We start from the raw sequence: 27,897 nt of genomic DNA on the forward strand, positions 1-27,897 counted from the left end.
TCCCCCTGCAAGCACCCAGGGCCGCTCTGGGGCTGTGAACAGCCACAGCTCGGGGTCCCCATCCCCACACACACACCCCTGGTGGCCCCGTCGATAGTGGCCCATCCCGATGCCATTTTGCATTGTGCCACCCCGGCACAGCCGTGGATTCAGCTGCTTCTCCCAGGAATGGCCCTTCCCCAGAGCCACCCGCCTCTCCTGCGTGCATCGCCCTTAAAAACACAGGCAAGACACTGGCTTTAGCAAAAATGTTTAATCTCTCCTTGATGCGTGTGTTTATTTACAAGTACTAAATCTGAAGAACATTAAAATAGGAAATAGCAGGATATTTACACGATCAAAGGGCGTTCGACCAGCCGCGCTGGCCTGTTGCTTCAAGTCTGAAACAATCACAGAAAGGTAATCAGGACTCCGGATTTTTTTTTTTTTCCCCATTTAATTTTTTAAAACTATTAAAATTCTCTGCCTTTCGCCAGGTCCGCGTTATGTTTTCCCCTGCTTTCTTAAAGGACAGCTCGTTGTGCGCTTTGGTCGGGACTGGGTGAGCCCGGGGAGGGTCCTGCCACCCGTCTCCCTGCTCCCTGTCCCCAGGCTGTGGGGTGGCACAGGGCTCTGGCGGGAGGGGGACACCAGGGCCAGGCACAGGGGACACTTCCAGGCTGGACTGCGCTTCTTTTGAACCCCAAACCGAAGAGAAAAGGCAATGGGAGCCGAGGGGGGCTGGGAGGGACCTGCTTGCTGCAGCAGTCGGGGATCAGCCCACGGGGTCCAGCTGCCCCTGACAGTGGGGGGCAGAGCGGGAGCTCCTTGGAACGCAGGCTCAGGGCAGGGGATGCTTCTCCGTCTGACCCCATTCTGGGGCACAGGCAATACCACCAGTAAGAGGAGCCCTGAAAATGCTTCCCAGCCTCTCCCCTCCTTTCCTCGCTGCTAGGCAGGGTCAGATGGGGACCACCAGCCCGGCTCTGCCCCCTGCCAGGCCGGGGCGAGGGAGGAAGGACAGGCTGCCTGGCACGATTAAGGACGCTGGGCATCACGCAAAAGGCAAAGGTAGCACCAAGAAGTGCCGGAGGCTGCAGGCTGCATTGCAATGTCCACCCCATTGACCACCATCCTCCCCGTCAGAGGCAGCAAGAGGACCCCAGAGGGGTGAGGAGGTGCTGGGGGATCCTTTGGTGGAGCAAACCGCAGACACCCCAAAGCTCCTTGGAAGGAAGCCAACGGGAACCCATCCCCTGGATCACATCACGGGCATCGTCACGGGGCAGGAAGAGCCATGCCACAGCACAAGGGGAGCCCAGAGAGCACAGCCACCCCATGGCACTGCCAGTCTGCATGGCATGACCCCCTGGGAACCACTCTGCTGCCCAAATCCAACCCAGGCCCACCACGGCCAAGAAACTCGCCTGTCCCTCCAGCCCGGCTGAGGGAACACGCACAGCATCACCGTCAGGAAAGCAACAGGCTAATAAACACTCCGCTCTTAGCCGTACTTCCAGCCCTCATTCACCAACACGAAAATCTTCAGGGGGATGCTCTTCGCAACAACTCTCCATCCTCTCTAACCAGCAACAGGGAGGGTCCCACCATCCTCGCTCAAAGACCACAAAATCAACACGTTTGGCACCTTCAGTGGCCACCAAAGTTCCCCAAGATGCTCTTACCACTGCAACAGGCAGGACCTGCATCACTTCCAGACAGAGACCTCAAAGCCACCGCTCCCTTCCACCGGATCACAATGACCACCAACGCGTGGCCGCCGTCCTCCGGGCGATTTCCAGGACCTCCGCCAATGCCGCCCAGCCAGCAGCGCCGCGAGGAAGCAGCTTTGGGCCAACCTTGCACCAAAGGGAGCCACGGGCACCCGTCACAGCAGCAGCAAGTTCTGCAAAGGACCCCCGGGAGGGTTTTGTCCCAGCGGAGTGCCCAGGGAGGTGCTGGCAGCTGGTGACGGTGGCCCCGACGTGGGGCAGGCGGACACACAGCTGTCCTTTAAGGCTCTCCGAGTACCACGTTATAGATGTGAACCTCTGAAGTCTTTCTTTTTGCTTTGCTTTTGTTTTTTCTTTTGGACAAGAAAATGAGAAATTAATTTCAAATTAAAAAAAATAGATAACAGGTCTAAACAAACCTCTAATATTCAACACTTGCAGGGGTTTTTTTTGTTTTACGGGTTTTTTTTCTTCTGTTTCTTAAAAAGATCAACTCAGACTAAAATCTAGCACAGTCATGCAACAGCCCACAGCTCTCAGAAATCCAGCGACAGCTCAGGGTTTGGAGGTTTGGGAAACAATTATTACTTCTTTTTCAAACATAGTTTTGCTGTTGTGGTTGCATTTGTTGTTGGTGGTTGTTGTTTGTTTTTTTTTTTTTCTTTTTTAATCAGCATATTCTCCTTTCCTTCCTTATTAAAACAAAACCAAGCCAAACCAAACAAAATTACAACATAATGAGAGATGTGCAGGCTTCAAACGATTGTTCTGCATGGTGAGAAAGGCTTGGAAATTTCTTCCAGACCATTTGGTATCCTTTCTTTTTTTTTGTAGTTGTTGTTTGTTTTGTTTTAACTGGCTGTGTAAATTCATTTCATATTTATATTGGTTCGATTCTCCTTCAGTTAACTATACAGCACCCCACTGGGGCACGAGAATTAGATTGTAACCACATATATATATATACACACTTTTATTTTTTTTTTTTAATTAAAAACTTCATTATTTCTCCCTCTCCCCCCCTTAACTTGAGATTTAAGGGAATGGACAAAAATCAGCTGGGCTTCTTTCCACTTGGATTTCAACAGCTGCCTGCTCCTGGCAGAGTCTGACCCTGTCTGCCATGGCCCGGGCAGTGACGGGAGCTCTTGGTACAGAAAAGGAAAGGGTTTTGCTCATTTTTTTGGAAAAATGCCCCATTTGGGGCAGCGTTCGGCACCTTTTCATCTCTGGAAAGCACAAACCCACAAGGATCTGACATTTCGAAGGGGGCAGCCGAGGGAGAGACCCCGGGTTTCCAGCGAACCCCCCGGCAGGGCGGAGGCGGCAGAGGGGAGATGGGGTGACAGCAAGGAGAGAAAGGAGGAGAGAGAAGGAAAAGAGAGAGAAAGAAAGGACAATCCTGGGCGGAAAGGCCTGCACAGGTTTGGGCTGCCTGGGTGGAGGAGCAGGTGACAGCCCCGTGGCGGCTGAGCATCCCGGTCCCTCTGCGGGCTGGTCGCTGGTCACCCAGCAGGGTTTTCCGGGGGGTCCCGGTCAGGAGATGCGGAGGAGCTGCCTCCCCTTTGCCCGGGGAGCCGGTCCCTTCACCTGCATCAGCAAAAAAAAATGATGGCGGGAAAAAATTTTTAAAAAAAAAAAAAAAGTAAAATAAAATTAAAGAGGCTTCGTTAAGGCTGCTCCGCCGCCAAGGGATCTGCCAAAATAACCTGGGCTGATTCTCCACGAAGCCTCCTGACAGCCCCCAAGCCCTCACAGCCGTCCTCTGGCCCGTGTCGTCCCAGGACAGGCAGGGGCAGGCAGCGCTGCCCAGACCACCCCACGGCCACCAGATCGGGAAAACAAGGATGAGCTCAACAAAACACTGACCATCCCTCAGCGATCCCCTGGGAAAAGAAAAACCAGCCTCGGGATCTCCCTTCTGCTCTGATCATGACCTCCAGAACCACTCCAGCAGCACTTAAATAAGAGCATCTATCCAGCTAACAAAATTCCCATCTTTTTTTTTTTTTCAAATTTTTTTTTTTTTCACTAAACAACATTCAAATAAAACATGGCACAGGACGTATTTTAAGAAATATCAAAGCTCAGGGATTTCTCCCTTTCCTGCCCACCCCTACTGCCCCATCCCCAAATCTCCCCAGCATCAGTCTTTAAGCTTATTTTTTTAAAACCATTTTTGTTAGTTTGTTGCAAAAATTTAGAATCCTTTTCTTTTTCCCCTCCCAGTTTTTGTTATAATTTTTTTTTCTTTAAATTAAAAATTTTGTTTGTCTCGTGTAAATTGTGCAAATATAGCAGTTAACACTAGTGGCAGAAGGCCAGAGAGAGAGAGAGAAGGTGGAAGAGACAGAAAAAGAGAGAGGAGGAGGAGGAGGAGAGGGGGCAGCCAGCTGGGGGGAAGGAGAGGAGAGCAAGTCAAGTACAGTAAAAACAGGAGCCCACCCGCCCTCCCTCCACCATAGTAACACCAACATCCAAACGCCGTCCTAGAAAGCCCCGCGGTCCCGATCCTCCTTCCTTGTGGGCGCAGGGTCTCTGCCCAGGCGAGGGATGCCCAGCGGGTCCATGGGGCAGGCGACCCCCTTCTCCTCCTCCCGGCATCGCCTCTCTGCAAGGTCCCTGCTGCGTCCCGGCTGGATCGGGGGCTTTGCGTGTGTGTCGGGGGTTTTATCGATGTTGCTGTTGTCATCGGGATGTCGGGTTTTTTTCCACTAAAGCGCGAGGTTTCCTTGTTCGTTCATGGGAAGCGTGCGGAGGTGCGGCGGCCCCGCGGGTCCGGCCGGTCCCAAAGTCGTCTCCTGCCGGCGGCTGCAGCTGGCCGGCCGTCCCTCCCGCCGCCTCCGCTGCCCGGGATGCTGGCATCGCGCCGCAGCCCTCTCAGCTGCTTAAGGCCATTGTGTCAATCGCCTGCTCCAGCTTACTCCTCAGCCGCTGCCTCCGGGCCTGCTCGTCCTTCTCCAGTGCAGCCAGAATCTGGGGGAGAGAGGGGAGAGGAGAAGGTGAGGAGATGCCCTCCAACCCGAAGACGCTCCGTGCTGGCTCATGGACGGCATCAGGGCGGGAGGATGTGGCCCCACGGGAAGCAGTGTGCGTTCATCTCCATCCCTAACATGGCCAGGAAACAGCCACAGGAGGCACGGGGTGGAGGACACTGCGCCAACTTGCACACAGGGAAACGAAGAAAACGAACATCCACTGTCAAATGGAGGGCGAACCCCAAGCCTAAGACAATGACACCTTCACATCATGTCCATGACTCCAACAATGCTCCAACGTCCTAGGGAGGCCGGGGCTGTGTTTCAGAGACCATGATCAAACCATGAACTGGTTCCACAAACACAGGACGACCAAACCCAAGAGGGTCTGGCTGCCACCAGAGGGAAAACCCCCCTCATCTCTCCCCAAGGCGGACAACTGAGGGACACTGGAGTGATGGAGAGGGACAGCAGATGGATGGACCAGCAAAGCCTGTCTTGCTGGGAGCCCTCAGTCCCGTGCAAGGGGTGAAGGGGTGCTCCCACAGACATCCGAGGATGGCTTTCCTCCCATGAAAACCCATTTCCCTACACAAGCTCCTGGCCGTGATGACAGACTGCAGGGTGGAGGGACGGTCCCCTGCCCTGGGCTGGATGTGGCCAGGCCGCGGGGCCAGAGGAGAACTGGCAGCAGGGGGAGGGTGGAGGACGAGGCTCAGAGTGGGGAGAAGGGAGTAACGAAGCGTAAAACGAACGGGCAGCTGCCCTCCCAGCAGCCAGGAGTCTCGTCTCACTAACATCAGGCCAGCAGAGCACAAAAGCTGATTTAAAAAAACAAACCTGACAGAAATCTCATCTCCTCGGGTGAGCTAGTTGAGAGAGCAAATTTTTTGCAATTAAATATCAAGGCATCCGTCAAAGGGGACTTGATTAACCATTTCATTGGCCGCATAATTGGAAACAAACTGTTGTATAATTAATAGACTTACTAGGAGGCAGGCAAAGTCCATCAGGAGCCCTACAGGTAACTTCTTAATGGGGAATCAGCTCCCTTTGATTAAGAGCCGCCGCGGTGCCGGCGGGCTGCGGAGCGTGCTGCCCAGCATCCACCACGCTGCCGTGCTGCAGCCGCCGGCCCCGACAGGATCTGCCCTCTGCCCGGCGCTTTGGGATAGGACCAGGCTGGTCCCTGGCTGCTGGGGCGGCAGGAGATGCCTGACGGAGAATCTCTTCTCAAAGGAAAGGGGAAAGCTGCACCTCGGCACTCGCGTCAGCTCCCAGGGAGGGGAAAAATCACCAGCAAGAGCCAGGCACATCTGATTTACCTCCCCTGGCAGCACTGACCCTGGCCTGCAGCTGGACTCGCGGGAGCTCATAGATTCTGCCACAAACCTGCTACAGGGACACTCCCCCACCATCCATCTCTGCAGCCACTGTCGGCCGCCACACTACACGCAGAATAAAATAACTACAATAACCCTCACGCAGAAATCAAAACCCCACGTGCCTGAGAGGTGGCTGAGCTGGAACCAAATGAGATTGGTCCGAGAAGCCGAAGAGGAGCCTGTTCCCCCTCCGCCTCTCAGAATCACAGAATGACAGAATGGCAGGGGTTGGAAGGGACCTCTGTGGTTCATCTAGTCCAACCCCCCTGCCGAAGCAGGGTCTCCTACAGCAGGCTCCCAATAAGACAGCTGTGTATCCTGGGATGCCGAGGTGTCAGAGGACTCACAACCTGCCCCGGCATTTATTTGCTCCTCTTTTATCTCAGCCTTACAGAAACAGTGCAGTCAAAGGAAACCTGTGCCGAGCGTAGAGAGATACCCAGGTTTGTCACCTGCTGTAAGGAGCCAGGACCACTGATTACCAAGATGCAAGTACCCAAATGAAAATTAATTATGATTTTCATTCACAGCCAATGACAGCATATTATTGCACTGAACAACAGGAAAAATTATTCTCTCCCATTTTGCATCAAAGAGGGTGCAATCGGGCTGCATATAATTGTGCTTAATGAATGAAAACAAACAAAGGGAACAGCTGCGATTTATTAATCCCATTACAAATAATAAAAGAAGTTCCTGAGAGCTGTGAACACACTTGTGATGCTCGGAGAGCAGGCGACAGCAAGACACTCAACAGATGTCAGGCTGCCGTTAGTGGGCAAGAAGAGGACCTCTGCCCCTAAAGAGCAGCTCATTAATGCCACGCAGTCCCCTCCCTGCTCTTGCCCAGGGCCTGGAGGATTTATTTAAGGCTTGGGGGACTTCTAGCCTGGAGGAAGTGAGCACTTCCTGATGACTGAGGGATGATGGCTGCCCCACAGCAGATCTAGATCCTCCAGACTGCTCCTCTTCCACTCTCGTGGTAGCCACAGAGCTGTTGTACAAACTGTAACACCCCAAAAACCCTTCACAGCCAAGTCATCACACAAAGCTACAGCGGCCTCCTGGATGTGCCATCCCAAGTTGTCTGGAGAGAAGCACAGAGGTCCCATCAGCATGGTCATCAGCACATGGCCACCAGCTGCACGGTGCCCACCACACGGCACCTTCCCAAGCACCATGGTTTCCTCCCATCCCTGTAGGCAAGCCATGCCCTCCTCCTCCTCATTCCTGCAGAGCTCCACAAGGATTTTGGCCACCGTGGCCCCAGCATTGACCTGTCTGCTACAACCTGCCCATGGACTCCCTAAATTCACATCTCAGAGGTGCTTGGAGGTCCCTCTTCGGATTGCTACAGGGTGCAACAGGGACACCGTTTCCTCTCCTTGCAGGGCAAGAGGCCAGCCCTCCTGGCTCTCTCCAGGCAAGGAGGTGTTCTGGCACTCTGTCGCCTGAATAAGCCACCGTTCAAATGCAGTTGTCAGTTCACTTTATTGGGACAATAAAACCTATACTATCCTGTTATATGTATAGATCCATATTTTACTGTAGTTACATATTTTATTGGTTTAATAAAAAGATGCAGGGTGTGGATTTGAGCAGTGCTTTACAAAGTTAATTTGTATAAATTTCAACAGAGGGGTTTTTAACCATTCTGACTGATGTTCACAAAGCCAGCACTGAAGAGGCCACCACATCCTGCAGCATCCCCGGGGAGCGGAGCCAGACGCCGCCTGTATAATCACACGGCGCTGGTACTGCCGCGGCGCCGGATAGGAGAGGCACACTGAGATAACGCCACGAGCTCTGCAGCCCCGCAGAGCTCACGTGCCAAATGTGCAGAAAAATAGGTGTTTCCCACATTACTCACTGCAGAAAATATGGGGAACAAAGTGATGCCTACACCAGCCTGGCTCCGTGCCTCCCAGATCTTTCCTTCCCCACCAGCCCAAGCACAGACACAGACGACACTGCTCTCCTGCGTTTCACAGGGTGTTCTTCTACAGGAAAAAGCAGGGGTCTGCAGAAACGCTGGCAAATGGACATGGCTCGCAGCCCAGGCTTGACTCCCCATCGCCGCATCTTACCTCGTCCTTGTACTTGGTGATGTAGGAGTAGATCTCATGCAGCGCGCTCATACTGTTGAACTGACTGAGGTGTAACCGTGACTGCTCCGCCAGGTATGCACTCATGTCCTGGTCACTGATCGCTGGCATTTTAGCTATATCTGCATAATATCTGCAAGGGAGAAACAGAAGAGTGGGTCAGGAACAGGGACAGACAGAAGGGGATGGGTCCCTGCCACAGCGCCCACTAAGAATAGCCACTGGAGGGGGAAGGTGAAGAGCATCTTGACTCCCAGCGGTGACACACCGTGATCACCCATTACAATGCTGCTCCTCACCACGAGGTCTCTGAGCACTCTGCGGAGCAGTCAGCATCATGAGGAATACGCTGCCGATGTACCAGCGTTGAGTCCAGCTCACTGTGCTGGGGAGCCAAGAGCCGCAGCTCTGAGGGATTTCTCACCGTCTCCTAAACCACTTATTTTCCCTCCTTCCCACCCCATTGCCATGTTTTGCCACCAAACCACATCCACCAGAATCTTCCACGCCTGCAGCAACACGTAAGGCTTTGCTATTATTCTCCTGCGGTCCCTGCGCCGCTAGAGCCAACGATGCCCCTTTGCATGCAATTGAATACTTGGTGCGTGAACACAAGCCAAGTTCACATCCAGCCCCTGCAGTGACACACGCCTGCGTGGTTACGTTCTCTTCACCAACAGGCATTCAACACAGCCTGTGACTGCCGCTGGCCACGCTTAGGAGTTACCGCTCACCAAAAAGCTACAAGGAGCTTTCGTTTTCAGTGAAAACCAAGGTTCTGCAGACACGTCTCTGAACTCAAAGGATCCTGGGCAGCTGAGGAAGTCGCTGATGTCTTGGGGCATGCCTGGGTCAAACAACTTAGTGCTTTCCTGCCTTCCTCGTGCTTCTCTGATGATTGCTACCAGCAGGATACTACGTTACATTTCCTAGGACACCTTAAGGTTTGCAGTCCTATCCCATATCTGCCTCACTGATATTCTCAGCAAACACACAGAAACCCAGACACAGCTTATATGGTCCAGAATCAGAGTGGAAAAACAGAATATCCAAGAGGATGTTCAGTAAAACCCAGGGAGATCAAAGCCATGACATTCCATTGCAGCGGGAGGGTTACACTGTGCAGAGGCACCAGTGGACTGGCCACTGAGGTCACACACAGAATCACACAGAATGGTAGGGGTTGGAAGAGACCTCTGTGGGTCATCTAGTCCAGCCCCCTGCCGAAGCAGGGTCACCTACAGCAGGCTGCACAGGACCTTGTCCAGGTGGGTTTTGAATATCTCCAGAGAGGGAGACTCCACAACCTCCCTGGGCAGCCTGTTCCAGGGCTCCGACACCCTCAAGTAAAGAAGTTCTTCCTCATGTTCAGACGGAACTTCTCATGCTTCAGTTTGTACCCATTGCCCCTTGTCCTGTCGCTGGGCACCACTGAAAAGAGCCTGGCCCCATCCTCCTGACACCCACCCTTCAGATACTTGTAAGCATTTACAAGATCCCTCTAAGCCTTCTCTTCTTCAGGCTGAACAAGACCAGCTCCCTCAGCCTTTCCTCATAGGACAGATGCTCCAGTCCCCTAATCATCTTTGTAGCCCTCCTCTGGACTCTCGCTCGTATTTCCTTGTCTTGCTTGAACTGGGGAGCCCAGAACTGTACAACGAGGGTTGTGTCCACAGGCCTCTATTAAAAAAGAAACCCTACCCACAGCAAATGAGCCCTGGCCACTCCCACCACCTAGAAATATAGCGTGCCAGTCTCTCCCAGGTTTGCTTTACTCCTCATGACTCCTCACTCTGTGAAGTTTCTGGTACAGTGATTAGCATCATTAGCATCATCAGCTGAACACTGAGATGGAACACGGCTGAAGCACTTGGATAGGAGCAGATGGCAGCAAGACCACTTGAGGAGATGAATATGAAGATCCACTCCATCCCATGGTGCTGAACTCAGCTAGTGCTAAAATACTTGGGTAGTTTTCACAGTGAGGCTCATTCACACCCAGAAAGTGATCCAAGAGATTTCCTCACTGCTGCCAAGAGAGCAGTGGTCTGAGGTGAGGATCTCTGACTGAACCAGGCATCAAGAGATCTGCTACGTCACTGCAGAGATCACTCGCAGAGTGACGTCTCCTAAAGCTGACATTACTTCTACCTGTGCTGAGGAATATTAGGGACAATATACCCAACCTTCTCAGTTCCAGCTAGCTTTGATTAGCAAAGAAAAACTACAGAGATCCTCCCGGCCACCCTTTAACCCCGTAGGTGAAGGCCTCTCCATTCATGGGAGATGAACGTACAAGGAAGAACTGGAGAAGAAAGCTTTTGTGGCTGCCACAACTAGATGTCCAGGTAATATGCAGCAGTTTTACTTTCTGGGTTTTATGATGACACAAAGGATGGCAGAAAACCATAATTTTTGAATACATGTGTGCATGGCTCATGTGGACCAAGATCCCAGCCACACCTGCCATTCCCAGAGGACACCTTCCTCAGCCAAGACCCCAGTCCCCTCGGGTTTCCCCAGGCTTCACACCTCCCAAGCCCTTTACCGTGCTACTCCTGCCTCAGACTGGCAGGATGCCCTTTTGTTCAGCTGGTGCCTGAACCACAGCAGCAGACAGACCTGGTGTCAGGACTAGCAGTCCCACTCAGCTGCCCTCGCACTGCTCCCATCCTGCCTCTGCAGAGCTTTGCGACGATAACCGTGCCAGAAGCCAGAAGTACCGATTATGCCGTAAATCCCCGCGGCAGAGGAGCGGTGGGAGACGCAGTCGCACCCTGCACAGGGCAGCTCTGCTCCCTGCTCAGCTGCCTCTGGGACCGTACCGGCGATAAACGATGGCAGGAACATCTGTCGCCAGTGAGATCTCCCACCTCCTCCCCAGGGACACAGCGTGTCTAGACCAATGTTTAACTCTGGAATGGTTTTATACCTTTTTTTCCTCCAGGCACACACAGAGCTGAATATTTTTGTCAGCGAGATGGCAAGGTCTGAGAAATTCACCTTATGTAGTTTGTGATGTTCCTGCGGGACGCCACTCCTAAGCCCCCTCCAGCCCTCCCTTTCTCCTATTACGACGCAGCTCATCTCTCATCTCAGCCATCACAGTTCAGGGACACCTTTTCTGCTGATCCGAGCCCTGTCTTCCTCAAGGGAGGAAGCTTGTCTTTTTACCTGCCTGCAAAGCACCAGGCATGCCAATGGTGCGACAGAAATAACAGTGTACGAGCGAGTAGCCAAAGGATGATTCAGGCTACAAAGTCCCATGCTTGCTAACTAGAGAATATGATGCTTATTGTTGCCTGGACAACTTTCATTTGGTTCATTCTGTATCTGGTCTAGACCCTGAAAAGAGGAAGGGTCTTCAGTTACAATAAAAAAACAACCAAACAAACAAAAAAAGCCCAGCACGATCTATAGCACAGCTTATCATCACAAGGGGAAAGTTGCATCAGTACCCTGAAATCTGCCATTTTTTAAGTTTGATGAAGTCCCACTTTACAACACAGCAACATTTTAACAGTAGCTCTATCTGGAGGACATCTCCTAGATTTCTCTCCCAAAAGGATCAAGCTAAACAGAGCATTATGCCTGAGCGCATCAATTTGCAATCAGTAGCATTCAAACCCTGAACCTTTACCACCGCATTAATTCAGCGGGACAGAAGGATGTCTCTCATCAGCTAACCGTGAACGCAGAGGGTGTCGGAAGGAGTCAGGGGACCTGCTCCTCTCCCTGTTCCTCGGCACAGCGGCAGCAGCCCGAGTACTGCCTCAGAGCATGTGCTCTCATCAGGATCCCAGGAGAGATGTACCGATGGATGAGAGATGGGAAATGGTAATTTTCAACCGTTTCAGCAAAACCTGCTTGTATTGTCGTCGTACAAAAAAAGGCACTTCTCTAGTCCAAGGCTGACTTCTCACTGCTCTTTGAAAGCAATCAAGGCAGGTGTTAGCAATTCCCTAGCACAGACCAAGTTTTTACAACAGAAAACATCAGACAACCTAAAAGTGGAGGTTGCTTTCAGCACCCCTTTAGCAAGACATAAACAGCTCTGTCAAACATCAACTGCAAACTCATTCCAGGAGACAATCACAAGAAAGCCTCACCTCCCAAACGAGAGGATCACCTTCCGCAAGCGTTAGTACGGTCTCTCTTCAGACAGCCACCAAGAGCAGTCCTCCCACAGACCCAAGTCCCCACACCCACATACATCCACTTAAAGTCCTCCAGGTGAAGCAAGGAGCTATTGCAAAGTCTACTCACCTTTCTACCCAGCTCTTGTAGTTGGGGATGTCCTTGGCGTACAGTAGTTTGTTGGAGGGAGAGTCTTTTCCTAGCTTGTGCTCAGAAGTTGAGCAGGAGTCCATGAATGTCTGAGCCACCACGGATAGGCAGGCATCAGTAATACTGTTCTTGTGAATGTCGAACACAAACTGGGGGTTCTTAATCACATTCACCCAAAAACGTAGAGGTAGACTGAGGGATGAAGGAAACAGGAGTCAGCACCTGAACCGAGCCCTGCAGGGCAGCTGGCACACACATGCCCCTCCAGTTGTGGAGAAGGAGCTCCCCATGACCCAGAGTTGGGCAGGCTGCTCTTCCCAGCACCCCAGGGACGCTAACATCCTGGGGTAAATGGTCACTTCCCTCTGCCCAGCCCAACACGGCCACAGCTCTCCGTGGAGAAATTCTTCAGCACTGCCACCATCTCCAAAGGCAAACCAGGGCAGCGCAGATCTGTGGCTTCTCCAAGGACTCACTCATACTGAAGAGCCCAGCTGAGCCCATGGGTCAAAGCAGGCACGGTCCCCCTCTCTCGCACCAGTAATCCCTTTGCAGGCGCTGTGTGACATTTCACACAGCTCCCGTGTCGGAGGAGGGAGTTAACTGGACTCCTCAAGGGACTCATTAGCACATTTAACAACAGAGGAGATTTTAGGCAGCCTCAGATGGTGGAAATAAAGCTCTCAGCTGTAGAGGCAGCAGGTCTCCTGGCCAGCCACCGACTGGATGTCTGCTGCATACTGACACACATGCCATCCTCCACAGCTCCATTTCCCAATCCTGCTGCCCGTCTCCTCTCCCAGGAGCATCTCAAGGGCCTCTCCCCATCAGAAAGCCTCTCCGCTCTGTCATCTCTCAGCACCAACACCCAGCGAATGTGTTTATCTTAGACAAAACACACTTTGCTCCCCAGGACTTTCCTAATGAGGGTACCGGGTGCGTGTACATATTTCACTTGTGAAGGGAACGGCCTCAAGAAATTAGCTCCACACATCGAATTAGCGCCCAGAGATAAGCACAGGCATTAGTATGCAGGAGCCTGCATGCCCAGCCCCTGTGGAGCGGGGCTTTTTTTTTACCTCCTTTGCCTTTCGCTCCTTCTTTTAATATAGAAAGCTGAGTTATAAATCAGTTCCAAGCACTTCCGCGCTCTCACATCTCCATTTAAAAATGTTTCTTTTCCTGCCCTGCTAATTGCCAACAGTTACTGAACTATACAAAAGCAATTTGGCTGCCATTTAACAAATGCCAGACACGGGAACGTACGTACCCGTCTCCAGTAACGGCAGGATCAGAGAGATGAAATCATTGAGGCAGCAGAAAAGAAAAATGCCGAGGGGGGCTGCGGAGCAGAAGCCAACGCCTGCTGAAGCCCCGGCCCCAGCACGGCACTGACGGAAATCTCATCAGCCACTCCGCCCTGCTTTTCAGAGCACGGTGAACAGAGCCAATGGCTCTGCGGGTGAGGTTAGGGAGCACGCACATATGGATTTACACCGACTTCGTTAGGGCACACTCGGCCGAGCAAGCAACGGGAGGGAGCGTGCAAACACCTTTAGGACAGCTGAGATGAGAATTGGGGCTGCCATCTCCAGAGGAACATGGAGGATAGAGAAGCCTGAGTGGCGTTGGCCCAAGGGGAGATGGGCACAGAGCGCCTGAGGTCCTCAGCCAACTCAGGCTGTCAGGGGGAGCATGGTGCCTGGGATTTGGGGATGGACGGGCTGACAGAGATTGCATTCCTGGGATTTTTCCTGCTGCAGAAAGGCATGCAAGGGATTTACCCACACCCAAAATACAGAGATATGGGCCTCTCTTGTCCTGGCTCACTTCCAGGGACATATTTCTGCTCCCCGTGGGAGCCCCCACCCCATCCCACTGCCCCTCTCCATTACCAGTTACTCTTCCAGGTGTGCCTGACATCGTAATCATTGATCTGATGCTTATCAGCTTGTTCATCCAGGAAATCAAACATGTACTTGATGGCGAGGGGCAGCGCGCTCCCACGATGTGCTGTGCTGAAGATGGTCTCAAACAGGTCATCCACGAATTTCTGCAGGGTGCCCTGAGGAGGAGAAAGAGAGAAGGGTGGCTCAGCAATGCCCAGCGTCACCAGAGGGAGATGAGCCTTTAACTAAGGGTCAGCTTTTAAACCAATTTCAATTCTATTCCTACCACCTGGAAGAGAAGCACAGTACAGTCTGTGTAACCCTACTGGTTCTCAGTGGTTTATACTGGGAAACAGACACTGCAGTGATCAGATACCTCCTTCACTGCACCATCTGACATGCTAAAAGCACACAAATAAAAACACCGTACAGAACTAAAAACCAAGTGACTGTACATCATATCATGATCTTTTTTGAGTCCCATTAAGGTACCCGAGACCCGATGACAGACACCGCTGAACAAGCCCTTGTCCCACGAGGCAGGAAGCCAAGTCACAGGGGAGATGGCTGAGCCCAGTCTCAGCAATCCTGAGCCAGTACCTTCGGCACAGCCCTCCGCTCCTCTCTAGGGACATCTCAGACACACAGAACCCACCCAGCACTAAAGAAGGTTTTGTATGCGCTGAGGGAAGCAGAACCTGCTGTGATGCCAAATGCCCCGGGTAATTACCCTTCCCACTTCATTGATTTTGCAGCTTTATCCCAAACTCCAAAGAGGATGAGGCGCCTGCCCCAGGGCATCTCTGCTTTGCAGTCCAGCAGCTGCTCAAGGATACAGAGAACAGTAAAAAAGCCAAAGGGTGCAAAAAGCAAATCAGAAAATCCGCTCAAAGGATATTCACTGAGGGTTTTGACACACAAAAACATCACCTCCAGCTCAAAAAAGACAGCTGATCCCGTGCTGAAGCAGTGCTTACCACTTTTGGACAACCCAAATCCCCATACTACCCCATTCAGATTTAAAAAGCCAGGTGGTAGCTCTGTGTCTCCGTGCTGTACCTTGGTGGCTAGCAGGCGGGTCAGGTAGATTTCAGAGACCATCTTGCTGCCCCGGTCACCCTCCCGCTGGTCCATGTGGTCGTGGTTTTTCACCAGGTGCCAGAGCTTGGTGCCGCTCTCCAGGTCAGGGGTGATCATGGGGGTCCGCGAGCGCAGGCTGTCGGGGCTGCTGGCTGTCCGCAGCATGCTCTCTGCAAGCACCCAACACAGGGAGACGCTGGTACCCGACCCACCTCTGCCTTGCCTCCAGCTCCTCCACCCCCCTTCCCTCCGCTATGGCTTCAGGGTGCACCACAGCCATCAAACAGGAGGAGCTTGAGGATCCAGCCTCTGCAGTCACCATGGACTGAGAGCTCTGCTGGGACCATCCTCATGACCTGCCGGGCTACCTGCAAGCCCAGCTGAGGTACAGGGGCCAGGACCATCGTGGAAGGATTCTGCAGAGGCCTGCCCTGCTCCCAGCACGCAGGCGGACACAGACGCCTCCTGTGTTGGTCTGAGCTGACCACACTATTCCCTTCCAAACCAAGGCTGAAGCACACTTGCCAGCATGTTTTCTGGGGCCCTCAACTCTGCTCATTTAAGCGCAAAGTACCTCTGTGCCTATTTTAATTAGATTTCAGGAGAATAAAAGGCAAGGGATCCCCTAGCAGCAGCCATCTGACACACGTCTTTCTCCCCAGCATATGATGTTGCAAAGAGAGATGGCTCTGAGGGCATCTGCTCCCTGTCCAACACCAGAATAAATATCATGGTGCAGGAGAGCCGGGGGTTCGGAGGACCTTGTTCACGTGAGCCACAGTTACAATCACCTGCCCTGTGCCTTGGTCTGCCAGCCCAGCCCGGTGCTGCCTCCCCTGCCAGCGCAGCGGAGGATGCCCCTGCGCGCTCACCATATCTGCTGAGGGACTTGGTGAAGGTGGAGGAGTTGGAGATGTTGTACGCCGAGTTCTGCTTGGGCACCAGGGCTACCGAGGAGCCGTCCGTCACCTGCGGGCAGAGAGGCGTGAGCAGGCTGAGAGCCCAGAGAGGCACAGGGGAACAGCCCCACAGCAGGGAGAAACCAGCCCAGGAGGGACGAAGCTACACTGCACCCACCCCAGAGACATCTGTCTCCTGTGGAGGAGACCTACATATTTACTTCTGAGACAGCTATGAGGCAGGGGTCAGAGCAGGAACGCACCAAAAATTTTGACATGAAAATGTGAAAGGTCAGAGCAGGAAACAGCCTCTTTGAGCCCTGGAGATGCCCCATTTAGTGCTTCCTTGCACAGAAGGACCATAACCATGGGGTCCAGGCAATAAAGTGACTGCAGACCTTCTGGCTACACAAGCAGCATGGTCTGGAGAGCCAAGCCGAGTCCTGACCAAGCAGAGCAAGGAGAAGAGATGCTCAAGCTCCCAGCAGCTGGTGACTGCACAGTGCTCTCCACCACGGGCAGCCTTACCTGGTAGTGGGCCAGGGTGTTTAGCCTCTTCCAGTCATTGTCAATCTTTGTGGTGACATCTTCGTCCTGCAGTATGATCCGGGCCATCCTGCCCTGCCGCCACTCTGTCTCCATGAGGGAGAAGGGCTTGTGGTTAGGAGGGGGCTTGGAGTACAAAGCCAAGGCAAGGGTAGGAGCACAGTCAACATCAACAGAACAACCCTCCCCCCACCTTCTGAACCCCAGGACTAATGACTGTCAATATGGTGTTGGGCAAAAGCTGTTTCTAAGTTCTCAGGGAAAGACAGTATCAATTTGACCCTGGCAGCCGTTTCGTTTGCTCCTCTTCATTCTCCTGCCCCTCCTTTAAGAACAGGACTACTAACACTGTTCTACACTATTGCTGGCCTCCTTGGACCTCAGCCCCCTCAAGCCTGCAATCCAGACCACAGCCACAGCCAAGGAGGCTCCTCTCCCCATCCTCTCTACTGGCAGGACCCACACTCTCATGCCAAAGGTCCCCACACACAGTCACTGCCACCAGCACAGCAAAAGTGGACTGGACAAACACAAATGCTCGGTCCTGCCAGGTCCCCTCTTCTGTAGGAGACTGGGAGTTGCCTGCCTTGAATGGGTTTTCTTTGGCATTTCTGCTCTTGGCCACATCCCTGCTCCCCACAAGGAAGCACTTGGCCTCACTCTTACCCAGGTCCATGTCTCCGGCTTTGGGTCGCTGTGAATAGGGCACCCCCTTGTAGACGGCGTCCAGAAGCTTCTCTTTCACCTGCGTGATGGTGTCGCAGTTCAGCACCTTGACGGGGATCTCCGGGGCGTTCTCATTCTCAGGGTTCACGCAGTTGAGGGTCTGCACAGCACAGGGGGGCAGAAAGACTCCAGTGAGAGGATGTGACACACTGGCTGCAAAGGCAGGTCCAAGGACACGGGGCTACAACCGTCTACAGGCCATGTCTTCTCACCTGTGGGGCCACTGCAGAAGTGCAGCCACATGGCATATTCCTGCTCCCCCTTCCTCTCCACCTCTCTCCCCCAGTCCTCAAATCTCCAACTACTCCAAGAAAGGCAACATGGTGTCAGGGAAGGAATCCTGGGCCAGCAAACCATGCCCATCTGACAGAAACCTGTCCAGCCTGAGAGATGCCTGTGCATGCTCCACACCCCTCCCAACCCCAGCCCGGTGGAGATGGAGGTGGTGAAGAACGAGCTGCAGGATCAGCCAGGGGAAGGGCCTGGCTTATCATTCAGTTGGACAGAGACAACAGCTCATATGGAGGAAGAGAAGTATCTCTTCACATCCTGCAGTAATCTCCAGGCTCTAACATTGATCCCCACCCAACATGAGCCACCAGCTGCTCCACGTAGTATGTGTTCAACAGCATCTCGGGACCTGTATCTGTCAGGGCCATGGGGTTTTGCTGGGAGAGGCACGGAGGGCGATTCAGTTCACGTTTGGCTTTCTCAGGTCCATGGCAAGAGCAAACCTTGCCACACAAAGACCTCATTTCTGACCCTAGCTGAGATGGGCACCACACAGACAGGGGAAGAGGTGCCCCAGGAATGTCGGGGAGAAAAACAAGATCTTGTTAAATAGCTGGACCTAGCAGTCCTGGCAAGCACCAGTATTGGTGAGGATCCTGCTTGCACTAACCAGCATTTTGTAGTCAATCTGCTGCCGGATAAGCTTGTCTTCACTGAGGGAGTACCGAGCCTCTCCTGTGATGGCATCAATGGGTCCCTTCTCCATCTGCTGCTTGATGGCGCAGTAAAGCATGAAGAGCGGTTCCCCAGCACACTCCTGCAGGACAGGGGACGGAGGAGAGGAAGAGAGAGTGGTGAGAAGGTGCTGGGTACCACCTGTGCCTTTCAAGAACCACCACCATGTCAGGAGACTGCTGTGTCCCCGCAGCATCGAGCCCCATACGTGGCTTTATAAAGAGTCTCGAGTCCTTGCTCAAGACTGCAAGGAAGGGGGCACACGCTAAAATTCATCCCGTGGAGGAACTCATTCTCTCTGCCCAAGCCTGCTGGGGGTGGTTCGCTTGTCTATCAACCCCTAGGCTCTGCTTCCCAGAGATTCCAGACACTCCCTGGTGAGTTCTGCTCATTCTACAGGGAAAAAAAAATGAGGTAAAAAGGTCAAATTCATGGCTAGTGAAGAACAGCTTGAGTCCTGGGACTTTGTGTACGCGATATAGTCTATCCTTTGAGCTGGCCCAGCCAAGAGAAGCACCTGAGGACTGGAAAGGGCACGCTACAGCAGGACAGCCTGGTGGCTCTTGCCCAGGGATCACGATGCAGTTTTGGCATCTGCCAGGAGCCCACTCTCACACAAGAGAAGGTCAAAGGAGGTGTCTCCACATGACGGCTAAGCACAGCCAGCCAGATCCATCAGGAAGGAAAAGCAAGAGAGCAACTCCCTGACAACCGTATCCAGCTGACAGAGGGAACCAGGCAATGAGGTTTCCTGCAGTTAAACCATTTTCCACCTACATGTCCCCACGGCCAAACCCCTATAGTCAGAGCCTGCTCTAGCCACCAGCCAGAGCCACGTCAGCATCTATCTGTCTCCCAAGTGGGAAGAAAGTGAGAGGGAAACCAGACCAGACGCTTCCCCTGAAGATGATGGATGCTGGAACGGCAGCAACCTGGGAACAGCAAAGGACCCGCCAAGGTTGGAGCCACCAACCAGCCTGGAGCCATGAGCTGGCGCAGGGGGGCTGGAAGTGGACTCCCCCTTATCACCCAGGGCCCAACCTCTCCCCTGAGCTGCATCCAGATGAGCCCCTCCAGATACAGACATTAGCCCTAAGGGGGAAAATCGGGTATGATGGGAGCAGAGAGGATGGGGAGAAGTCCCAGCAGATTTTACCCCACCAGCCCTCGCCCCTCCCTCCCAGCCGCCTCACAAATAAATCGTACTTTGGTGCAAAGTGCGGCTGCTCTCCCTGTCACCATATGCTGTTAGCATCTCGTTAGCATCTGCGGTAATTAAAGAGACAGCTGCTAACGAGTAGGAACAGGCATACATCATCCCCAGACCTTCCAACAACGTGCCTGTCTTCGAAATTATGTTTCATTTGCAAACTTGGCTTCATTAAGTCAGCTTGGAAAAGTGAGAGACCCAAGGTGGGTGCTGCGCTGCGCATTACCGGCTGCCCGGCAAGGCGGGAGCGCCAGGCTGGCTGCAGAGCTGTGAGCCCCCGGGGACTCCCACGGCACCCCAAGCCCACCCCTCTGGCCGTGGTGGAAAGACTCAAGCTGCTTCTTTCGGTCGCTTGTAAAAACTCCTCGTAAAACTTCCAAGTCTGCAGAAAGGCTGTGGATGGAGGATAGCTTGGAGCGGGACTCCTGCTCACATCTGGCACAGCCGCTCCTGTCTCAGCCCACAGATTTCCCCTCTCCAGGCAAGGCATGGTTGCTGTCCCCCTGCACACCTGCAGCTCTGCGCCCACCTCTGAGGGTCCCCACTGAGAACGGTGGGTTCACTCCTTCCCACATCGGCAGCCCAGCGGCACTCCAGGCATCGCCTCCTCCGCTACTCAGACACCAGCCGGGCTGATGGGGAACACATTTATTTTTGGATGTGTGGATTAGAGTTGGCCCTATGATGTCCATGGAGGCGTCAGGGGTCCTGGTGATGGGTACATTGCTCCTCCAGCACCACGCGGGCTTTCAGGGGATCCTGCATGCCCAGGGATCGCTCTGTGGCTCCTGGTCTTCTTCTGACCTCTCGGGCACCCTAATGTCAACTGAAACAGCCCCTCTCCCCTGTCCTCCTGGCTCTGTGCATCCTCCATGTTACAGTTTGGCTTCCTCACCTATCCTAAATGTGAGTTCTACCCTTAAAATCCAAAACCTCACTCCCAATCTCACCATCCCCATCAGCTCTTGAAGATCTGAGCCAAGATGCTGCTGTGGGTCTCAGCTCACTGAGCCACTACAGATAAGGATAGTCTAGGGCTTGTCCCTGCCAGAGACCACCAAAATGAACAGGGACTGCAGAGCACATGGCCAGGCAGCTGCCCTGAGATGATCTCCACCAGCTGAGGTACAGGAGGGGACGCCAAGATGGGGACAGGCAGCCCTGCAGACGGAGGGAGGGCAGCCTGCCCCACCCCCACAGCCATGCCCATGCTGCCAGCCCCAACGCACTTCACTCACTGCTGAGGGCCTGAGCAAGGGGGGGGTTAGGGGGGCTCTCTGTGCGAGCCGAGCTGGAGGAGGGTGACTGCAAACAGCCCCACGCACGGCACAACCCTGCCTGCGTCGGTACGTGGGGAGCAGGCTGAGGCAAGCCAGCTAACGCTCAAACTGCCTTATTGACTAGATCTAGCTCATCAGGCACCTAATATCGTGCATTTTTCAGTGCTTGTCTTGATTTATCCCACTCCCTTTCCCCTGGGTGTCTCATTAAGAGTCTGATAAATGCTACTATGGGGTCCCTGTGAAATCACCAGCCCTTGCTGGCTCCCCACGCTGCTGGCCCTGGGCGGGGGGGGCTGTCCTGTCCCTGTCTCCCTCGCCCCAGCACATCATGGCCGCGCGATGCCAAGCACAGAGCCCTGCTCCGGGCAGGTTTGCCGAGAGCCGATCTGGCAGCTGGGCACACGTCCGCCTGCCTCATTTACATGCACGATTACCGCGGTTTGGTGCAAGGCATATGTTTCCCTGCTGGCAAACTGTCTGCTGTGATACCTCTCCATCTACTCCATGGGTTTCTCCTGCTTTTGATGCCACCTGTGATCCTCACTGCCAGCAGACAGGCAGAAACAGCCCTGTGGGTCTCCTCTGGTGGGGCTGACCCAGGAGAGGCCATGAGTACATCCTCAAGCCTCTTCCAGTCTAGCTCCAGGGACCCAAGTGATGGAGTTTCAACCACTCCCCCAGGGAGATGATCCCCAGCGTTGCAATCTCACAGCCAGCGGGGTTTATCCAAACCCTCCACACAGGTTTCTGACATGTAGGTGCGTCTAGATCAGACTTCTCTCCTGCTGCCACCACCCAGAGACTGGTGGCGATTTCCCCTGCCAAAGCCATGACTTAGCCAAGGACTTTATAGGCAGGCATTGCCCATGTCCCATCCCCACATCTTTCTGCCCTGCTACTCCTTATCCTTAGACCTGCCCCACACTGACGATGCACCCGGCAGACTCTCTGAAGCGGGACAGGGCTGGACAAGCACAGATGCAGGACAGCAGTGGCACATGAACTGGCCCAAAGAAGCTTCTGAACAAGGTGAACATATCCCTGTGACCTGTCCACAGGGCTCAGCCCAGCCAGGGACTGGCCAAGGGTATCAGGTCCCATGCACAAATGCAATGTCCCCAAACACCACTGCAGGCACACGAAGTCTATGTGCTGCGCTTTGCTCAGCCAAAGCACAACCTTGTCCACTTCAAGGAGCCCTTGGATGAGTTCATCCACAGCAAGAGCTACTCCTACTTGTCCCATTGACCCTGCTAAGCCCAAAGAGCCGTCTGCCAGTGTCCTACCTGATCCCACCGGCCACTGCTGCTGCAGGGGCGGAGGGTGGTCCCACCGAGCAAAGCCCTGGCCTGAAGAGGTACTGGGAGGTTTGACATCTCCCCATGAACAGCACAGCTTTCCTTCTCTCCCACCCCTGGAAAGCAATCTCCACCACAAGCTACAGCTAGATTTTTACAGATACAGGCTATCCCTTGACAGAGGCAAAAAGCCAAGTGCATGTAAGTGATATTATAAATCACCTCTCGTTGACGATCGCTTGAGTTCTGCACAGACTCCCGCTCGCTCTCATCTCTTGACTGGAAATGGTTCAAACCCTCTTTATCTTAATGAGGGATGAAATCCCACAAAAACGGCTGCGTGCCACCCAGCCTCGCTGCGCTGACGCCCAGCAGGATCCCAAGAAACGGCTCTGCTGACTGACAGACCTGCAGCAGGACTGCAGGCACCGTTCATGCTGCCGGTGTCATCCCAACGCAGCAGCAGGACCGAGCCGGGGGTCCACAGGCTAGAGCTGAGGCTGTGTAACCCCCACGGCTGCTGGTGTGGCTCTAGCAGGTGAAGCACCGGTGCTGATGGAATAAACGTTCTCGATACGGGCTGGATGAACCAGCGCTAAAAGCAGTCCTTATGCTTTGGCATCCTCTTCTGCTACCCTGATGAAATTGGGGAAAAAGGCGAATTCAGGCGAATGGGTTCTGCACCCTCATGCACACATGGTGGAGAGTGCCGTGTCCCTGGCTGCCAGCAGGCCCCACAGGGCGTCCATCCCCACCGGGGCACCTTTTGGAGGGGAAGTAGCAGCAGAAGTGGAGATGCCTGGAGGAAGCGATTCCCCTACCATTGAGCCTCCGTGTGAAAGCAATGAAGGAAAAGCACCAGCATTACATCAAGAGTGCAGCACACCAAACTACAGCCCAAACAGGCAGAAATATCCTTCGATCACAGTCATGCCTACAGAAGAACCAGCTCCTGGCGCTTTTTCCTCCCAAGTTATGCAAGCATAGGCAAGGAGGGAGGAGTGGGGACCACTCTGAAGGTATTCAAGAATCAGCTGACTTGTATCAGGTTTATCCTTTCTCCAGGCACTGTTTTTAAGAAGATCTCAAACCCACTACACATTAAGAAATCCAAGTCTGAATTTCATTTCTCAATCTCAGATATTTCCCCAAAAGGAGACCCAGAATCACTAATCACATCTCAGGAACACAGGATGGGAACAGAGACCTGGGAAGCGACCTCTGCTCCGGGAGGGAGCGGCAGTGCTCAGCAGCACATCAGCCCAGGCTTTGGGCACCATGCTGCCCGTCCCAGCGAGGCAGGAACCAACCCTCTGCCCGTGCGGGGTTGCCCTCCCTTCCCAAGCTCACCTTCAGAAACTTGTACAGCAGAAATGTGAACCAGTTTGTCAGCATCTTCTCTGCCACGGACTCCGTTCTGTAGGGAATGCAGGGAGAAAAGCTGTCAGCAGAGGATATTAAAGGTCTTTGATCTCACCCGTTGCCACCTCAGCCTTGGACTGTGGCTAAATTATTTTTTGGCTTCAAAAGGTCACATCTGGCAAGGCAGGAGTCTCGAAGCGAAGGGGCACAAGCAGACAGCAAGAGCTCTAGTGCAAAGCCTGCCCATCCGCAGGGCTGAGCCACAGCAGCCCCCCAGGGCAAATTGGTCTCCAGCGTATTTGGAGAACCGGAGAGACCCAGGCATGACCTTGTCCCATGGGGAGTCTCGCTCAGGTGATGATCAGCTCTCTGCTTCTCCCTGGTACCTTCTCCTTTCATGCAGTTTGTTTATTCCATCGTGTCCCATTGGAACGAGGCAGCTCCCTCCGCGGGAGGATTGCATGAGACACCTAAGCCAGGTAAAATGTCACCAAGTCTACCTCAAGCTCCCAGTTAAAGCACAACCTGAAGGGAAGAACTGAGGCTGCAAAGCAAAGTCAGATTCTGACCCACATTCCCATGACAGGAGCACCTCTGCTGACATCCCACATGCCCGATCTAGCTGGAAGTCCCTCTCCCCACCTGGGAGCTGCTGCTGACTTCTGCTCTGGCAATGCACCCAACATCACTATTGCCCTGACACAGTCCCACCGTTACTGGGTGAGACATGGAACTTCCCTGCAATCCCCAAAGCAGCCCTTGATCTCTACAGTCTCAAAGCCCAGGACCCACAGCAGAGCAAGAGGACAATCACCACCAATACTGGAGAGATAAAGAAGAGTTTTCCCCACCAGTCTGTGTAAGGTCTGCTCAGAAGAACTGCTGGAGGAAAAGGCACCTGCTTCCTGGCACTCAGCGATGGTGATGGTGAAGCTTTAGGATGCCATGATCTGCACCCTCACTTCTCTCCGTGCCCCTGCTCTTGGGACTGAATCTGGGTGGCTTTTGGGCAGGGACACAGAGCCCTGCAATGCAGAGAAGGCACCGGTCCGCTGGCACATGGCCTTGGGTAAAGCCACTGCCGGATTTATGTCTGGAGACTTTGATTCCGATACGGTTTTGGTCAAACTTATCCCCAGTACTAATTCAGCCAAGAACAAGGGGATTAAAGGAGGAAGGAGTAACAGCAGCGGCTGGAAGCTTCAGCTGTTTTCCATGTACCTTTGGCGTACAGTGCAAAGACACTGTGCCAGGCTTGGGATTTAACCCTTTCCTGCATACATGGTGGAAATCCCGGGTCTCTGTGTGTCTCCTCAGAGTGGGGTGGTGATCTGGAATTTTGGAGTGAACAATAATGCTGGAACCACCTGCTCCAAAAGGAGTTTAAAAATGGAGCTGTGCCTCTCAGCTTTTGGAGATGCAGTTGAAGGAAGCAGCCAGAACTGCCTTGAGAAAACCTATATATTGTCCTTAGTTTCCTAAAGCATGGCTGAAATCCAGACTCCATTGTGCTCCAAAGCAGCATGGCAGGGAAGGCCGAGGGGAGTCCCCCGTGTCTGCTGGGGACCATCATCATGCAGCATGTGCACAAGAGGGAGAGCAGCATCCCGCAGGGTGGCTGTGAGATGTGGTGGGTCCGAATAGGACGTGAGGACCTCGGGTTGGTGGGACTGCAGCCAGGATGTGCCGCATCAGCAGAGCAGAGGGACAGCCTGGCACCGAGGGAGCTGAGGGTGACACAGGAGTCAGGCAAACTGTGCAGCCCTACAAGCGCAGCTGAACGTGCCTGTCTCTGCACCACAGCCTGGTCTCGCTGCCGTAAGATTAAAATTGTTCTTAATGTGTCCATTATTTTTGAAGTGGTTTTCACTCTCTCTAAAGTAAAAATGCCAGCCAGCCCCCCGACCCTCTCCAGTTAGGCTTCTTCAGCTTGTCCACCCATTAATCATCAGATCAGTCACTCGCAAACACAGATGCTCCTCAAAGCACAAGCAATACTAGTAACTCACGAACGTGGCTGCATTCCCCTTGCACCAGGGGAACGGGCACAAAGGGCTTGATTCAAGAGACAAAATCCAGAAGGAGCCCGAACCTCAGAGCCACCAGAAAGAGTCCCACTGCCCAATGCCACACACCATTCAACAGCAACGCCATGCCTGGCAGACGGGACAGGAGCAGTTCCCGGTGGCCAGATGGCCGGGGTAGGAAATCCACTTTGCCAGAGTTTATTCAAGCTGACTCGGGGTGGTTGAGTCCCTTCCAAGGCTTTCTCTCATGCTAATGGGGCTTAGCCCTTTTTTCCCTCCCTGGAATAGCACAGCTCTCCTTAAACCATTAGGGGATGGCAATATCTGAGCCTCCAGAGGAGGGAAGCCTTCCTGCGCCCTGCCAGGAAAGATTAATCCATCAATGGGAAGAAAAAAGGGAGAAGGAAAGGGACATGGGGAGAAAGCCAAGGGAAGGGGTGGACTGAAGCTATTCAGCAGACATCCTTGCCCTGTCCCCAGACCAGGTCCTCCACTGACAAGCCTGTAACACTCATCTGAAGTGCCACCACCCGGGCTCCGTCATGTTTGTCTTTATCCGCGATAGAGCCAGATGCCACAGCAACCAGGGGATTATCCAATAACAAAATAAATAACAGCTCTCCCCAGTTAGATCAATGTTAATCCAGTTGCCCTGGGCAGTAAGCACACTCTCGCGCCCAACAGCAGGGCTAATCAAAAGGACGGAGAAGCACAGCCCTCAGCACCGCTTGCTCCGTGCCGCAGCTGCAGGAAGAACAAAGTCTCTTTAAAGATCATTCAGGGAGGCACGAGCAAGATACCGGCCAGGGGACCCCATCCCTGTCCTAAGCCTTCTGCAGCTCCACCTGCGACGAACCCCCAAACTCCGTGGCTGGGGACCAACAGTCCTGGGCTGCCAGCTCTCGCCGCACCAGTGCGGGCTGGGCTCTGCCTCCTCCATGCTATTCCCACGGCTCAGCCACTGCAGCTGCTGGCCTCCCTGCACTGTCTTTTATTTATATTTTATTGATTTACTTCCTTCCGGAGTTTTGCTCTGATGGTAGTGGCTTTGTGATGCTCTGAGAGACCCAGGAGCTGGAAATACAGTCTAAATATTTCAGTGAAGCCTGGTGTCATGGAGGGACAGTGAGAATGGAAGAGCCTAAAGATGTGCTCAGGGTACAGGGATGGGGGACAGGGGTTGGCATCTCCAAGACCCACCCCTCTCCTGGCCAGCCACAGGTCTGCACTGCACTCTCTCTCTGGCACATCGCTAATGAGGTGCTTTGAGAAACTAAGGGCACCCTTGTAATGTGATAAAAGCAGCAGAGAGAATAAGAAAGCAATGTGCCTGAAGAGACTGTCTGAGGAAAGGCAGCAGGGATGTAACTGGGACCAGTTCACATCTGTGCCTTCTCCAGGCGTCTCCCCAGGGCCAGGCACACAAAACCCAACAGGCTTCCTCTGGTTTGGCATGCCATGAACATGGGTTGATGTTTGAAAGATGCTCTGGTTTTCTTGAGCCTTCCCAGTGACGTGCCAGCCCCGTGGCTCTCAGCCCGGAGGCTGGTGGCACCAGGCTGGTGGAGGCGGAGATGAGGAGGCATGGCACAGCGTGTGAAGGGAGAAGGCAGCAACGCAGGGCCTCGAGCTGGGCTGGTGGAGCTTATTAATTGTTTTTGTTCAGCACTTGGTATATCTTTCAATATTCAGCAGCCCGTGATGAAGGAGAGCTCAGAGCTATCGTTAAATATTGATGGGCCGGGCAGATTCACGGCAGGGCTTGGCAGGCTGCCTCCTGCTCGCGCTCCCCCCCAGCCCCGGCGAGCCTCCCAGCTTGCGAAGATCCGCTTGGCTTTCCCAGGAAAACCCCCATGCGCCCAGCAAGGCGGGCAAGCCCCAAGGAGTCAGCGGGAAAGGAGGACTCCTGCCTGCTGCCAGCCCGCCAAGGCACGCATGCAGCAAGGCAGCTGCCAGGCCAGGCGAGAGCCATCCCACATGCCGGGAGGTGTGGGGACCGCCTGGTCACCCGGAGAAGGGAAGGCAGGTGGGAGCATCGCTGCGGTGACACACAACAGCGCCCGACTCCAGCGTGCATCCTCCCTGCACCAGCTTACGCTGCCAGCAGCTACCAAGCATCTTGCTCCCTCCTTCCCAGACAACAA

The 27,897-nt window shown here is 53.7% G+C and overlaps 1 protein-coding gene across 4 annotated transcripts in view; it reads right to left on the minus strand.

The window, feature by feature from the left end:
* Positions 1 to 238: 238 nt before the first annotated feature.
* PLXNA1 (plexin A1) overlaps positions 239 to 27,897 on the minus strand; it is a 122,810-nt gene continuing 95,151 nt past the window's right edge. For 3 of the 4 annotated variants that reach the window (XM_075432384.1, XM_075432385.1, XM_075432386.1), the window contains exons 23-32: positions 23,715 to 23,781; positions 18,509 to 18,655; positions 17,548 to 17,707; positions 16,864 to 16,967; positions 16,228 to 16,405; positions 15,416 to 15,606; positions 14,363 to 14,532; positions 12,447 to 12,659; positions 8,163 to 8,313; positions 239 to 4,688 (exon numbers count right to left, since the gene is read on the minus strand). In XM_075432384.1, coding sequence (XP_075288499.1) covers positions 4,593 to 4,688; positions 8,163 to 8,313; positions 12,447 to 12,659; positions 14,363 to 14,532; positions 15,416 to 15,606; positions 16,228 to 16,405; positions 16,864 to 16,967; positions 17,548 to 17,707; positions 18,509 to 18,655; positions 23,715 to 23,781 — 1,477 coding nt within the window. In that variant the 3' untranslated portion in view covers positions 239 to 4,592. The remainder of the gene's footprint in view (positions 4,689 to 8,162; positions 8,314 to 12,446; positions 12,660 to 14,362; positions 14,533 to 15,415; positions 15,607 to 16,227; positions 16,406 to 16,863; positions 16,968 to 17,547; positions 17,708 to 18,508; positions 18,656 to 23,714; positions 23,782 to 27,897) is intronic. The other variant, XM_075432387.1, reaches the window with a different exon arrangement.

This window comes from Opisthocomus hoazin, chromosome 11 (genome assembly GCF_030867145.1).
Source record: "Opisthocomus hoazin isolate bOpiHoa1 chromosome 11, bOpiHoa1.hap1, whole genome shotgun sequence".
Classification (NCBI taxonomy): domain Eukaryota; kingdom Metazoa; phylum Chordata; class Aves; order Opisthocomiformes; family Opisthocomidae; genus Opisthocomus; species Opisthocomus hoazin.